This window comes from Empidonax traillii, unplaced genomic scaffold (genome assembly GCF_003031625.1).
Source record: "Empidonax traillii isolate 1590-97213 ecotype Southwest subspecies unplaced genomic scaffold, ASM303162v1 scaffold1375:size120127, whole genome shotgun sequence".
NCBI classification, from domain to species: domain Eukaryota; kingdom Metazoa; phylum Chordata; class Aves; order Passeriformes; family Tyrannidae; genus Empidonax; species Empidonax traillii.
In genome coordinates, this window is record NW_020956568.1 from 83034 (window position 1) to 98073 (window position 15040).

Below are 15040 nucleotides of genomic sequence, written 5' to 3' on the forward strand. Positions count from 1 at the left end.
CACAAACAGATGGCAAAACTAAGCAGTGATACACAACTCCTCTTGTGTGACCTCAATGAACAGGGTCAGACAACCTGAGAATCTCATTAACCTGGAGACTGCCTGTTTCAGAAGCCTAAGTAAAATGCAAAGTGGTCACACCCCCAAAGTAGTCACGAGTTCTTTGTTTTTGTCACCTGTTGTAATTTATTTTAGTTGTCCAAATCTGGCAACAGCTTATTGTACTTTAGCAGTTGCCTTTCCCACTTCAGCTGCAACATTCTATCCTCTCCCTCTCCAGGGCATTACCTCCACCTGTGCAGGGGAGACTTCAAACATACAAGGGCTATGACACTTTATTCTCCCAGCTCCACCATGAGGTACTGCTGGTGTTGCACCTGCCCACTGCAGGACACCTGGGCTGCCACAGGGACACACACAGCTTGGCACCTTTCTCATGTTGTCTCACCTGCAGGGATCTCAGCACTAAATCCAATTCAGCACTGTTGTGAGATGGGGCTACCAGTAGGAAGGCAGCAACTTCAGTCGAGGCTAGTCAACCTGTACCCCAAGATCTACCTGTGTATCAAGAGGGTAAACACACACGAAATCAGGACATGAATGGCCTTGCTTAAACAGCATTGGCACCTTGCAGCTCAGACACTCCCACCACACAAGTTTGTTTGGCTGCTGTTGGGTGTTGTAGCATGTCCAGTGCTGCTCCCTTGTTCTAATATTAAGTCTGTGTACCCCAGGGTAAAGTTATGCCTTCTGCATCTAATTGCAACTCCTCTGCCAATTTACCTGGAAAGCTTCCTTTGCTCTGTCATTTCATCCTGAAGGATCAAAAGTAGTGCCCCTGAGACATTCACGTGTTGTCCCGTACACGTGCAGTACATACTGACTTCTGTCTCCTCTTTGCTCTTCTTAAACACGTCTGGCTAAACCTTTTCAGGAATTTGACCTTCCCGTGCCCAAGGAAACGTCCACCACGATGCTCAGGAATTGTTCACCAAGAGGCTCACACTACACAGCAATGCAAAAAAACATCACGCTCAGGTAGAGCCAGCTGCCGTTCTCTAGAAATAGACACTTCCAGCATTTCCTGACCCAGCATGCAAATGGGCCACTAAATCCTTTGTTTTTCATGTAACATGTATAGGGAATTGTTATGAAAGTTTACAGTTCTGGAAGTCAGCGTAAATACATTTTGTACACAAAGGAATTCAAACAATGCAATTGCTATTGTGTTTTATGTAACTTTTCAGCACATTTTGCAAAACTGCCTCCTCTCCCTCAAACAGAGCAGTTCTGATACAGCCCACCAGTGAGGATTCACAAACATTCACAGCTCAGAAACATTAGAAACCAACCTCTTTTTGGTGGATAGGAATGCTGTCCAATTTTATTTATTTATTATCCTATTATTTATTTGAAATTTAGCAGAGAATTAAAAAAAATCATTTTTGGATTAAAAACCATATAAAATACAAGTCTCTAAACTGGAAGCTATGTGACAACCCATTTCTGTATGTGGAAGAAAATCTGTTGCGAAGAAGGTATTTATCCTGCATATCTGTTTTTAAGTGAGAATTACACAACGGTTCTGGGCTCCTCAGCACAAAAAAGAGAAGGAGCTACTGGTGCAGGTCTGGTAGAGGCGACAAAGACGAATGCGGGTCTGGAGCATCTCTCCTAAGAGGGAGACTCTGGAGTTGCGCCTTGTTTAGCCTGGAGAAGACTGAGAGGGGATCTCATTAATGCAGATAAATATTTCAAAGGTGGGTGCCAAAAGGAAAGTGCCAGACTCTTTTCAGTGGTGCCCAGCGACAGGATGAGAAGGAATGGCCATAAACTAAATCATGACTTCAAAGTTTCATCTCAACTTGAGAACTTCTTTAGTTCTCAAGGTGGCAGAGCACTGAACAGGCTGCCCAGGAAGGTCATGGAGCCTCCCTCTCTGGAGACATTCCAACCCCACCTGGACGCGTTCCTGTGTACACTGCTCTAGGTGACCCTGCTTTGGCAGAGGGATTGGACTGGATGATCTACAGAGGTTACTTCCAACCCGAACAGTTGCGGGATTCTGTGAACCCTTCTGGCATTACCAGTCAGTCCTACACGGAGAGCAGTGCCGGCCACAGCCCCGCACAGCACGCAGACCCGAATCCCGGCTATCCGGGCTATCCCGAGGCCGCTCGCGCTGTCCCGCCCCCGGCGCCCACAGCGCCTCACACGGCCCCGCGCGCCGCCCCCCGCGCGGACTCCGCCCGGCCCGCCGCTCCCGGCGTGCTCCGCGCCGTGGAGCGCGAGCCGCCGCTGACGTCCCGGCCCCGCCACTGGGCAGCGGCGCGCGCGCGTCACGAGCTCACGCGGCTGAGTCACCCGCGCGCCGTCGCAGCGCCCGGCCATTGGCTGCGGCGCCGCCCGGCCCCGCCCCCGCAGGCCGCGGCGCTATAAAACTGGCTCCGGCGCCCCCTCCGCGCCTTTAGCCCCGGGTGTCTGAGAGGAGAAAGATGCATCGACTCCGCTCACGGGCCTCCCCGGGGATTTCTGCCTTCGCCGCTAGTTCGTCCTCCGCCTGCTCTCGCCAATCACCCCCGCTGCCCCGGACCGCGAAATCGACCTCGCAGAGGCGTTGGAGTAAAAAGCGCTCCTGCTCTTCTATCGGCTGATTATCGCTGATTCCCGGGCGGGGGGGAGCAGAGAGTCCGAGACCCAGAGAGGAGCCGCGGAAGCCAAGCCGAGCCGAGCGCCGCTGCGACCATGCCCAAGCCTAAGAAGCGGGGGAGCAACCACCAGCGCGGAGCCGGTGAGCGTGGCCGGGAGGGCGAGGGCGCGGGGTCCAGCCGGCGTTTCCCGTGGCCGCGAAGGCCCGCCCTGTCTGGTGGCGCCCCGGCTCCATGCGGGCGGTGGGTGAGCGGCAGGACGGGCGGGGGCGGCCGCGGAGCTGGGGCCGGGCCGGGGCCGGGGCCGGGCGGGTGACAGGAGCCGGCCGAAACCGCCACCTCACGGCGCCGTGCGCATGCGCGGGGGGCGGCGGGCGTGGCCGGGCCGGCGCCGCCGGCGGAGAGAGCCGCGGGCGGCGGCCTCGGGGCCTGGAGGCAGCGCGGGGGGACGGGGACGGTGTGCCCCGGAACGCCGCTGTGTTGCCAAAAATACCCCTTGTTCTTACGCTAAAATAGGATATTGTGAAATAAACAGCCTTCATGCAGAATGGGAACGTGCGTGGCGGAGGTGCTGGTGCCTGGGCAGAATGGAGGTTTTGTGGGGTGGTGAGAAATTTCGCTTCGGGCTGCCATAGCCGTGAGCAGCATCAATCTAGTATCAAGTGCAAATTCGCAGGGTGTTTCTGCAGCTGCTTTTATTTTAGTCTGTGAAGGGCTTGCTGTCATTCTTGCCACTTCTCCCATTGAACTCCCCTGTTTAATGTCAGTAGGTATCGAACAAGTAAGTGGCCATGCTGGAGCTGTGAATTCCCAAATTTCTTTGTTCATGCGTTGGCTGGTGTTTTTCTCTTGGGTTATGGTCAGTGATGCAGGTGGATATGGCTAAAAGCAGCAAAACATCTGGAGCTTAATAGGAAAGTGCTTGGACGCTGATCCAACCAAAGGTTGATTTTTGCCTAGATAAAAATAGTTTTTTGGGGTCTTGGTAGCCAGGAAGCCTGTCTGAAGCTGGCGAGCTCTGGGGTGCTGCCTTCTTAAATAATTTAGAATCAGCTGTGCCACAAAATTAACTGGAAGAACAGAGTTAAGAGTAAATTATTTTTGGTAGCTGTTGGAGAAATAACAGATATAGGAAGTTGTAGGGATGAATACTGGTAAAAATAATACTACTTTCTTCAAAAAGTTTGAAGTTACCGCACTGAGGCCTTCTTGGTCCTAAGAGGGAAAACTTTTATTCCTTGTTAAAGCATTTGATGTTCTGGCTTGTATTTGTAATTCAGTATTTAAACAGTTGTACATTGCTGATGGTGCACATATTACACTTAATCCCATAAATCCTGCATTGAACCTGCTAATGTATGATTGCCTAAATGTTTAGTTCCTCAAAATTAAAAACTGGAGATTGTATGGCAGTCTTTTATGTAGCTTGTCCTAGCAGTTGAATTAATATAGACCTAATTTTAAAGCACTGTCACAGTAAATTGCATTAACTTGAAGTTGATTGTAGAAAGGAAGATGCTAAATCTAGAGTGGGAATTGGACCTATCTCTAGAACAGGAATTGGATCGGTACTAAGTGGGCCCTTCCCACCATTCACAACTGGTCTTCTAGAACACAGCCAACTAAGTCTTTGGAATAGGTGAGAGTAAGGGAATCAGCAGAGGACAGAAGTGTTCTTTCTGTGGTTGGATTAGGGAGAGTGAATTTGCTGGGAGGGTTCAGTTCTACATCGGGTGCTCAGATCTTCCTTTTCCCTATGAAAAATGACCAAACCATTGTATTCATCTTTCCGTAAGGTGGTCAGCCCAGAAATGTGCAGCCTTTTAGTGATGAAGATGCTTCAATTGAAACTATGAGTCACTGCAGTGGCTTCAGTGATCCTGCTAGCTTCACTGAGGATGGTAAATTCTCTCATTTATTCATCTTTTTAAAAATATAAAACCTGAGTTGACTTAGTAGTTTAAGTTCTAGACTGTAAATAGCAGTAGCAAAATAGTGATGTTCCCTTAACACTGTATGATTGTTAATCTAGTTTGTTTTTGTTTTGTAAGACTATACTCCAGGTTTCATGAGCCTCTGGCAACTAAGAGGCTCCTTTCAATTAGAATTATTCAGTTCTGACATGGAGACAAGAAGAGTTTTAAGGTGCATTTATAAGACATTGGTTTTCATGCAAGTTGAGGCAGTAAGAACTTCAGAAGATTTTAGGATGGGAAGAGTCACATTTGCCTGTTGTGAACTAGATTTGTGCATTGTCTCCCTGACCATCTCTGCAATTGGGACTGCTCCAATGTCCTCTTTTTGGGAGGAGGAGACCTGAAAGCCTGATACAGTTTGATAAGGCAGGGAAACTTCTCTGGGAATACTTGCCACTCTTAACTGATCTCGTGTTGCAGAGGCTTCTAAAGCGATGCCATATAGGATGTGCTTTGGCAGTACTCGATGCATCAGCAGTGAGCATGCCACTGTACTCCAGGGGTAGGTGTAGTGGACAAGAGCAGTCCTTATAAAAGTATTTTGGGTGGCAATTCGATGTAGTAGGATTAACACAATTGAGATTCTGTAATACTGAACAATTATGTAGCTGTTGTCTGTGTTAAACTACTTTCTTAGTGTTAAAAACATTTTGTTGGAACTACTGTGCCTGCTAATGAAATTATTTCTTCTGGATTAGGGCCCGAAGTTGATGAAGAAGCCACTCAAGAGGACTTAGAATACAAATTGAAGGGATTTATTGATCTTACATTGGACAAGAGGTATAGTCTGCTTTGAAGAAAAGCATTCATACATTGTTTGCTGTCTTCCTCTGATTTAATAAGGGAAATACACATCAAATGTTTTTACGTGCTTACTGAGGTTAGGATTATTTCTTGCTGATGAGGACTTCTGGATCTGAAAAGACCTTTTTCCCTCCACGGAGTTTTTCGATGAGTTAGACTTTCCTAATAGCTTGAAGTAGAGTAACTTTATTTCTAGCCTGGTATACTACTGTGAACTCTGTCTCCAAACTAAGTTTTGTTGTCCTTGAGAAAGGAGGCAACTTGTAGCATATCATACTTCATGGTACTTGTGTGGGTTTCTCTACTGTTGGGTGCAGACAAATATAAACTACCATAAAACAGAAGCAGACGTTTTATGCTGATTTCAAGAGGTCTTCCTTTTCTCTTCTAACAGTGCAAAGACAAGACAAGCAGCCCTTGAAAGTCTGAAAAGTGCTTTTTCTTCTAAAATACTCTATGAATTTATCATGGAAAGGAGAATGACTCTAACTGATAGCATTGAGCGCTGCATAAAGAAAGGTAATGAACATGCTACAGAAAGCAATAATCCTTATGAAATAGCGCATTGCTTAAAACGGATTTAGACTGTGAGCCTTCTCTAGTACTTTATAGAGTGCTTAATAATTCAGTTAAAATTCCTTTTTTAAATTTAGATGTCGTATTTTAACTGTCTAGAAAATGAACTGAAATTATCTTGGAACTATTGGTTTCTGAATTTCCACTTGGAAACTTTCATACTATTATCTTTAAATGTTAAAGGAAGAAAGCAATGCACAAGGTGATTGCTCATTATAGTGTGTTAATCTCCAGGTAAGAGTGACGAGCAGTGTGCAGCTGCCGGACTGGCCTGTCTTCTGTGTGTGCAGATGGGGTCAGGAATTGAAAGTGAGGAGATTTTTAAGACTCTTGGTCCAGTTCTGAAGAAGATTGTCTGTGATGGAACAGCCAGTATCCAAGCCAGACAGGCTGTAAGTATGAAATGTTTATTTACCAGACAGGGACAGAGGGCTGCTTTTGAACAGCTTACTGTTGTGTAATCCAGAACTAAAGGTTACCACACTAGTGCGTACTGATAGTGTTGACATATGCTCTCAATGATATATAGCAGTTTTCACTGACTTAAAAAGTCCCACCTAAAGGTTGAACATGATTCTCTTCTTCAACTTGGGGACCTTTTTAAAAAGCTGTTCAGTGTAGTACTTTGGCAAGTGTCTGAACTCACTGTAGTGCAGTCTCCTTTATGCAGTTCTGAGGGCTGATGTTGAGGTCCTATAGGAAAAAAAAATTAAAGTTTACCTACTGATTAATGTATCCTTCCTGTATTTTATTTTATTCCTAAAGTTTAATTTTATTCTTTAACAGCCCAGGGATATTACTTAAGCAATTATATTTATTTTTGATAAAATCACATATAGCACAGCTAGGACTCCATACATAATACATTTGTATATTTGTACTGTACTATCAAAAGTATTTTGATAGTACAGTACATCTCATCTATACATCAGTGGTATGCTTGAAATGTTGACTGAAGATAGTCTGAACTCTTGCCAAGTGTTTTTTAAAAACTTCAGAGATTTAACTAATATTCGCCAACTTGCCTTCATCATTAAATGGATGGCTACTCTATTGTACTCAAGCTATCAATAGATCCTGTCAGCTGCAAGAGGAAGTAGTGCTGGTTCAACAGCAATTATTTCTACAAAGAAAAAAAAAAGCTCTTAAAGCTTGACCTGATTAAATGTAATATTGAGTCCTATGTGGTTAGTGCAAACATGACCTTGAAGCATTTTTTTCCACATTCTTCGTAAGAGGAATTGGAGTAGAATATTTGGAATAGGGAAAAGATGGGTAGGACTTTGCAGTAGAAGTTGCAAAGTTCAAGGAAAGGCTCTTGAGTTTTCATGCCATTTGATTGTAATAGTTGTCAGAAAGGGAAAATATTTCCCACAGCTGTGAATAAATACTGTGTGTCCATTACTGTTTGTCATCATAATTCCTAGTAGTGAATCCTAGTGAGATTTAAAATCACTTGGTGAAAGCAGTGCTATTTATATAGCTTTTTCAAGGGCTTTGTAAGCTATATTAAATAATAACACTTGAAAAGTGAAGGCTTGTTAGAGTAACAGCTGCAAAATCATCCTGAGTGGATGGGAATTGGGAGATAAGTATTACAAAGCAGCTGAATTAAACAGGATTGCAGACTTCTACACTTTGCTAAGGTTTTAATCTCAAGTTTCCATTACTCCAGATGTTAAGTTTCAAAGGTCCACGTTTGAAGGTTTTGTCAATTGTAACACTTATGTCAAGTACTGACACTTTTTTCTTTTATGTCTAGTGTGCAACCTGCTTAGGGATTTGCTGTTTCATTGTCACTGATGACATAACGGTGAGGATAAATACACTTTTTTAATTTATTAAATTGATAAGATGAAAATGTGTGAATCTTAAACCACTTCCATTGTATTTTTCTCCCGTTCAGGAACTGTACTCTACCATGGAATGCCTAGAAAACATCTTCACAAAAGCCTATCAGCGAGATAGAGATACTAATGGTGTATCAAGTACCCACAATACTGTGCTTCACATCAGTGCTCTCTTAGCATGGACACTGTTGTTGACCATTTGTCCAATGAATGAAGTGAAGAAGAAAATTGAAATGTGAGTATCTTTCTTGGAAAACAGGATTTGAAATACTGTTTATTTTTTATTACATTTACATCTAATGGACTGTGACTTATTCCTTAGGCATATGCATAAACTTCCAAGTCTGCTGTCTTGTGATGATCTCAACATGAGAATAGCTGCTGGAGAAACTTTAGCCCTTCTGTTTGAACTGGCCCGTGAAACAGATGCTGTAAGTAGATGTCAGCAGCTAAATTTTCTTGCATTGGGATGATGAGACAAATTTTTTGACCTGTGTTGCATAGCACCCTGGATTTCAACAAGTGGCAGATAATTCCCTGGTTTGTTCTTTTTAGTGAGTTTGCCCCAATCTAAGTGGGTATAGCACTGATTCACAGCAATTTAGCTATCACTTTCACACCAATTTCTATGTTGCAAAACAAGAGCAGTGAAGCAAAACACATCAAATAGTACTGAATAGCAGCTAGAAATGTGGAGTGCAAGATTTAAAATCTCGATTCAACGCAAGCCTTCAAAAAAAATAAAGAAATCCCGAGAGAAATTCCAGAATAAAACAGTATGGTTTACTGTAGGGGGAACACTCTCAGATGCTTGTGCAGACACATTCAAATAATTCACAACCTGCACAGTTCTGTTCTCAGAGTTAAAAATCTCATTAGGTGGGAGACATGTTGACTTAAGTATTGTTTTTTCAGGATCCTTATTTAGGTAACTTGGGAAGAATAACTTGTATTGCAGGATAGTTTCACGGTGTTTGTGACTATTTTAGTCAATTAAAGACTAGGCAGTCATTTTAAATGGGGAGACTTTAAAAAGATTTGCATGAATTTTGCACAGATACCAATATGAATATATCTGAGATTTCTTGGGGTTTGCTTTTAAGTTGGATTAGGTGAAAGCTGTTTGATATTACTTCATACACAGCTAAACTTTGCATTCTTCATATGCTTTATTGATTTCCAAACTGTTTTCTTGACAGCTCTGAAAGAAACAGCCTCCTTCCACTTAGTCATGGCACAGCTTTAGACCTGCCAAATGGCTCCTAACTTGATCAAGGCTGCAGTGCTCTGCCAGAACACTGTCTAAAGTGAAAAGATAACTGAGTCAGGAATCACGGCACACCTAGCACTGCATAATCCTAAACAATAGGTTGAGACTTCTGTGTAATTGAAGACAGTGGGGATTTGAGTCTCTTGGCTGTGGAAGTCAACTTTGAAAGAAAACTAAATGGAGATTGCAACTTGATCCTTTATTTGGTCAAGCTGACTGCAAGTAACTAAAATCTTTAAATGCACTAACAGACGAGTCTATTACTACAAACTATTTCTGTCCATTTAGGAAATGCCCCTTTTAATCATTACAGATTTTTCCTATTGGATCCTTAACAGTCAGTGCAGGTTAAAAATGCTTGCTGTATTTTGCCTTTTACCAGTTCCTTTCAAAAAGCATACAGTAAACTTGCCCTATTTAGTTGACATGACAAAACACGCAGATTTAAAAAAAGAAGGCAAAAACTTGTTTTTAGATAAGTTTACATACATTCTTGTAATCGAGGTGAACTACCGCTAAAGTAGTAAATAGGGGAGAGAAAACATTTTGTTATATGTGTAAAGCTTGTATTAAATATTAAATATAAGTAATAACACTAATTTATAACAGTTTACTTTAAATGTTTTGTTAAGCATTTATTAAAAAAAACCCTACTTTCTAATTTCCCATTCCATACAAGACTTATAGCTAAATATTCCATACTGTCAGTCTTAAGGGTATTTCATAATCTGTCTCCAGTGGCATGAACTGTGTGCTAATAATATTCAAGCGCCCTCAGCTTGTCAGAAGTGGCAGCCAGGTTCAGTTTGAGTGCCTGGGAATTACAGAGCAGAACAGATTTACAGGTGTATATGCACACTGAAGGAGCTGTACACTTTCATGTGGCTCTGACTACCAAAATAAACTTCATTAGTGCCCTTCTTGGTAAACTGGATGCTGTGCTTTTGTTCTTATTGGCTTGAACGCTGCAAATGGAACTACACGAGTGCCATTTCTGTCCCTTGAAATAACAAAGTAAGAGGCTGTAGAGATCTACATGCCCAAAATTTAGAGATCCATTTTCTTATTTGAAGAGGAAGAGGTTTAAGCCAGAAACTAAAACAAAAACCAAAAAACCAAAAAACCAAACAACCAAAACCAAAAAACCAAACAACCAAACCCAAAACAACCCAACTAAAACAAGCAACACAAAACAACCCAACTAAAACAAACAACACAAAACTGAAACAAACAAAACAAATTAAATAATGAAAACAACAGAACCCAAAACAAAACCAAACAAAGCAACAAATAAAACAATAATAAAAACAACAAAAACCAAAACAAACATAACCAAACAGAAACCACAAAACCCAAAACAAAAACAACCACCACCCTGAACAAAAACAAAACCCTAAAAAACAAACCAAACACAAAACCACAACAAAAACAAAACCAAACAAAAGCAAAAACCAAAGTAAACCCAAAGCAAAGCCCAAGGACAAATAAAACCAAAACAAACAAAGCCAAAGCCCCTCACAAAATACTACCCCCCCAAAAAAAACCCCCACAAAAACAAAACTACACCAACAACAAACACTTTTTTTTTTTTTTTTTTTTTTTTTACTAGGATTTCTTTTATGAAGATATGGACCTTCTAACAGAGAAACTAAGAGCTCTGGCTACTGATGGAAACAAGCACCGCGCCAAAGTGGATAAAAGAAAGCAGAGATCTGTCTTCAGAGATGTTCTACGGGCTGTTGAGGTGATTCTTCTGTCTTAGTTACAGTGCAGACCTTCAGAGTATATAGTGTACAATTTAGGGGAAATTGTTTTATTATTAAACAGTACTGCTATTCCCAAAAGCAACAGGAAAAAATATTTGAAATGAGATTTCAAATTCTGATCACTTGTGTGAAATAGAACTGCCTCTTTTTTTTGAATATTGGAACAAGAAGTAATTTTTTTGTTTGTTTTGCTCCAACCTTGACTTCCAGATAGAGACGATCTTTTCTCTTTAAAGAAGGCTAAACATTGCACTGTAAATACTAAATTCTTTATTTTACACCATGAGCAGAGTTTTTTTCATAAAAAAACTTTGTATGACATCCAAATTAGTGTCCTGAATTCTGTGGAAAGATTTATTGTAAAATCATACATAACTGTTGTGCATAATAGACAAAAAGTAACTTAGTAGGTATATCACAAGTGATACCTGTCAGGGGCCATAAAGCATTTGTGAACGGGAGGGGGAGTTGTCCTAAATGCAGTACCATAATCTTCTGTGTTTGCATATCCAGATTATGAGAATAATACTCAAAGCAGGACTCTAAAAATACTTGATTAGTGACATAACTGAGTAAGCCTCTAAAACAGATGTAAAACTTGTTACCATGTTAATGGGTTATTTATCTTACACCTCTGGAACTTGATTTTTATTTTTGCTTGTCAGATAATTTTTTCATTGCTATATGCTTAAGACCAAGTAAATATTAGTTGATATTTAGAATGGTTAGGCATCTTGAAACCTAAGGAGAAGGTTTGGCAGGATTTGAAGTCGCATTTAAGTTTCTGCCTGTAGATGCATCTGTTAGCACTTGTTATATTCCATTGTCCCAAATGTAGCTCCTCATACTCATAAGGTGGAGACTAAATGAGGCTTACAGACTGACTTTAAGGTGGCTCCTGCACTCAGAACTGGTTTTTCTGGAGATAGATCCTAATTCTTAAAGTAATTTTAAAGATGAAAGTTAAAGGGTGTTTTTTTAAAAAAATACTTTCTAACTTAAAGAATATCAGCTTCAAGTTTTGCATGACTTTTAACTTTAGGTGTGCATCCATTTTTATGATGCACATAAGGTTATCAAATTATGCATATCTTTAGGATATGCATAATTTGTTGTGTGGAAGGCTTTACTGTTCTGAATTTATCAATGAAAATAAAGTTCACTGAGATCTATACAATTCCTAGTAAGAAAGACTGTTTAAATTAAAATTACATATGTTTTTTCCTTTGATTTTTGTATAGGAGCGTGACTTTCCTACAGAGATGGTTAAGTTTGGACCTGAGCGCATGTATATTGACTGCTGGGTTAAAAAACAAACTTATGATACATTCAAGGAGATCCTGGGGTCGGGAATGCAATATCATTTGCAGGTGAGCTGCTCTTTGACACATGCTCAGACTGTTCTTTACTGCCCGGCTTCTTTGATGTCATTCAGTCTGAACTACAAAACCCTGAGTAGAACTTAGTGAAATGATGGGCTTTGCATTTGGAGTGTTAAAAGACAGCACTTAAAAAATGGACTACGTTGAGCCAGAACTGTCTGGGTGAGCTTCTGAGTTGTAGCTGGGTTAGCAGTTGAATTCTCCAAGAAGTAAGAGATTTAAGCTGCTTATCTTTTTAGCTTCAGGATTGTTGCTGAATCCTTATGCTCTCTTTCAGCAGAGTGGCGTAGTCATCTGGCTGCTATAAAGCTGCATGCCTCCACCCTTCCTATTTGAGCCTGTAGAAGGAAGGCAAAGTTTCAGTCAAAAACAGTGAACACAATTTGCACACTGATGATGAGAGCATTCCAGAAGAGAAGGGATAAGTCGTTATCTCTGTTCTGCGAACTGCTTGTTTACTAGTCATCTGTTTATATATGTAGCAGAAACAGCAACTGTACCTTAGGAATATGTGCTCCCAAATTGCTATGATAATCATGGGGTTAAAGTTCTTGGTCCAGTGTCAATTGCATTTTTATGTGACTTGAGGGAGCCCAGGCACATAGCAGCTTTGTCATTTTTTTTTTTCAAATACTACTTTTATAGGCAAATATTTTAAAACTGCTGTGTTGCAAAAACATATGGATCTGTGTTCAGCTGCCTGATCTTGTGTAGAACAGAACAGTTGCCTCATTTGCTGGGACAGAAAAATCAGTAGAGGCAGGGGGAGCTCTTTCTGTCTTCTCAGTGGGGCACTTTTTGTTCTTAGCCTTATTCTGATTGAAAGAGCAAGTGCTCTTGACTTAATTGCAAAAAACAGCAGCAAGTTGACACAAATCCTACTATTTCTTACTGGAATACTTGATGTTTAATAGTAGTCAACTTTGGAGACTTGATAATTGGAGGAGAAATTGATTGTTTGTGTTTCTTGTTTAGTCAAACGACTTTCTTCGGAATGTGTTTGAGCTTGGTCCACCAGTAATGCTAGATGCTGCGACTCTTAAAACAATGAAGATATCCCGTTTTGAAAGGGTAGGTTATTCCACCTAATGAATTTCTTTTGCTTCATACACTGGTACATTTCTCCTGCACTTCAGAAGCTGTTACCGTTAAATTTGTTGTTTTAGTTCTAACAACGCCTCATTGTCCTGAGTGAAACCCAGCCTTGATTGTATGTGCCTTTGAGCTCTTCATTTAGATTTTCCAATGGGCACGTGTCTGCTACTGCTTTTCCTAAGGATATGAAGGTTCACAGAGTTGCTCACTGGTACCAGATTCACACTCCACACATGTGAATCTTGGTCTCTTTTGACAACTGTAGGTTTTCAGGGAGGGACCTACAGGAAACCATGGAAACAGGGTCTTTATAAAGACAATATTGCAAACTCTGCAGTGTAAAATGGGCACTGGGAGGATGACTTTGTTCTGCTGCTTATGAATGTACTCATCCTCCATATAATTTGAGCAGTGGTGCTACCAGGTTTAATCTGGGGGTGAATTTAACCTACATTTTGTCTGTATGATGTTTAAAACTGACAGGCTTCCAAAATTGTTCGTAGCTCAGCCTTTCTTATACAAACCACATTTCTTTTAAATGTATATATATGACAATGAATCGGCCTTTGGTGGAAGGATAGTATTCTGAAGGTGGAAGGATAGATTTCTGAAAGCCTACCAATTTACTTCAAAAATTAATAAAAAGATATTTTCATCTGTTTTGTAATATGAAAAAACTCTGAAGATCATAAGCCTTATGAACATCTGTAATTAATTTTTCTTTTTTTTATCTTGTAGCATTTGTACAACTCTGCAGCATTCAAGGCTCGGACAAAGGCTAGAAGTAAATGTCGTGATAAAAGAGCAGATGTGGGGGAATTTTTCTAGATCTCGTTTTCAATGGGGTTCAATTTTCATAATTAAATTTGTAACATTTAAATGAATTTTTAACTTCTGTAGTCATAGTTTGCACTTGTGCACAAGGATGTTATGTAAAGTCTGTAAATATAATGCATGTTGTTACTTAGTTGCATATACAGTGTATATATATTGATGTAACATTGGAGCAGGGATACATTATAACATTTGCATTAGCCACCTGTTGCTCCAAAGGTTGAATATATTGTAACTGAAATGTTAAATGGAGTGGATAACTGTAGTCAGATTGGATTCTTCATATAAAGGTAAATTACTTCATGGATCAAGTGTTTTGGTAAGAATGTGCTAATATGAAAAGATAACCATATTTGTGTGAAATTGAGTAACTTTAACTCTTCAATGGCAGGTGGACAAAGAAATTTCTATATTACTATGACTTTATCCTGACAGGGACTATGAAGTTTAATAACCTCTATTGACAGTCAAGTAGTGAATGACAAATACTTGCCTCAATATAAAGCAAAAGCAAGATTTTTATGTTCTGAAATTGGATATTTAATTTTTGCAATAAAGATGTTTCTCACTGGTTGCACTCTGTGTAAAAGTGATTATTTCATGATTGAACAGCTGCAACAACAGCAAAACCTAAAGGGTGAAACAGAAGGGTTTGGTTTTTTGCCCATTCAGACCCAGTTATGTTAGTCTCAGTGGTTTAGTAGATGCTACGTGACAGTCTTTCTTGCTGTGTTTCAAAGGTGTATCTTACTTGTACGTGGTCTTGCACAACAGCCTACTGTTGATTTGTCACTGCTTTTGTAATGGTCAAATGTTTTTTCTAGTTCTGGTATTGCAAA

General features: G+C 40.7%; 1 protein-coding gene across 2 annotated transcripts; it reads left to right on the forward strand.

Moving 5' to 3' along the window:
• The first annotated feature begins 2424 nt into the window (after positions 1-2424).
• Positions 2425-14774, forward strand: IFRD1 (interferon related developmental regulator 1). 2 transcript variants are annotated; one of them, XM_027906924.1, is made up of 12 exons: positions 2425-2791; positions 4445-4549; positions 5323-5404; positions 5823-5947; positions 6239-6396; positions 7767-7817; positions 7911-8089; positions 8177-8285; positions 10734-10868; positions 12132-12260; positions 13248-13343; positions 14106-14774. In XM_027906924.1, the coding sequence occupies exons 1-12, from the start codon at positions 2746-2748 to the stop codon at positions 14193-14195; spliced, it is 1305 nt and encodes a 434-aa protein (XP_027762725.1). In that variant the 5' UTR covers positions 2425-2745; the 3' UTR covers positions 14196-14774. The 2 variants fall into 2 exon arrangements, with proteins under 2 accessions (XP_027762725.1, XP_027762726.1); XM_027906925.1 differs by lacking the exon at positions 2425-2791 and adding an exon at positions 3143-3254.
• The last annotated feature ends 266 nt before the right edge of the window (positions 14775-15040 follow it).

Excerpts from the sequence above, each read along its gene's own strand:
- IFRD1 (XM_027906924.1), top strand. The coding sequence starts at position 2,746 with ATGCCCAAGCCTAAGAAGCGGGGGAGCAACCACCAGCGCGGAGCCG. Across the intron at positions 2,792-4,444 it reads CAACCACCAGCGCGGAGCCG|GTGGTCAGCCCAGAAATGTG; the intron begins GTGAGCGTGGCC and ends TCTTTCCGTAAG. Across the intron at positions 4,550-5,322 it reads TGCTAGCTTCACTGAGGATG|GGCCCGAAGTTGATGAAGAA; the intron begins GTAAATTCTCTC and ends CTTCTGGATTAG.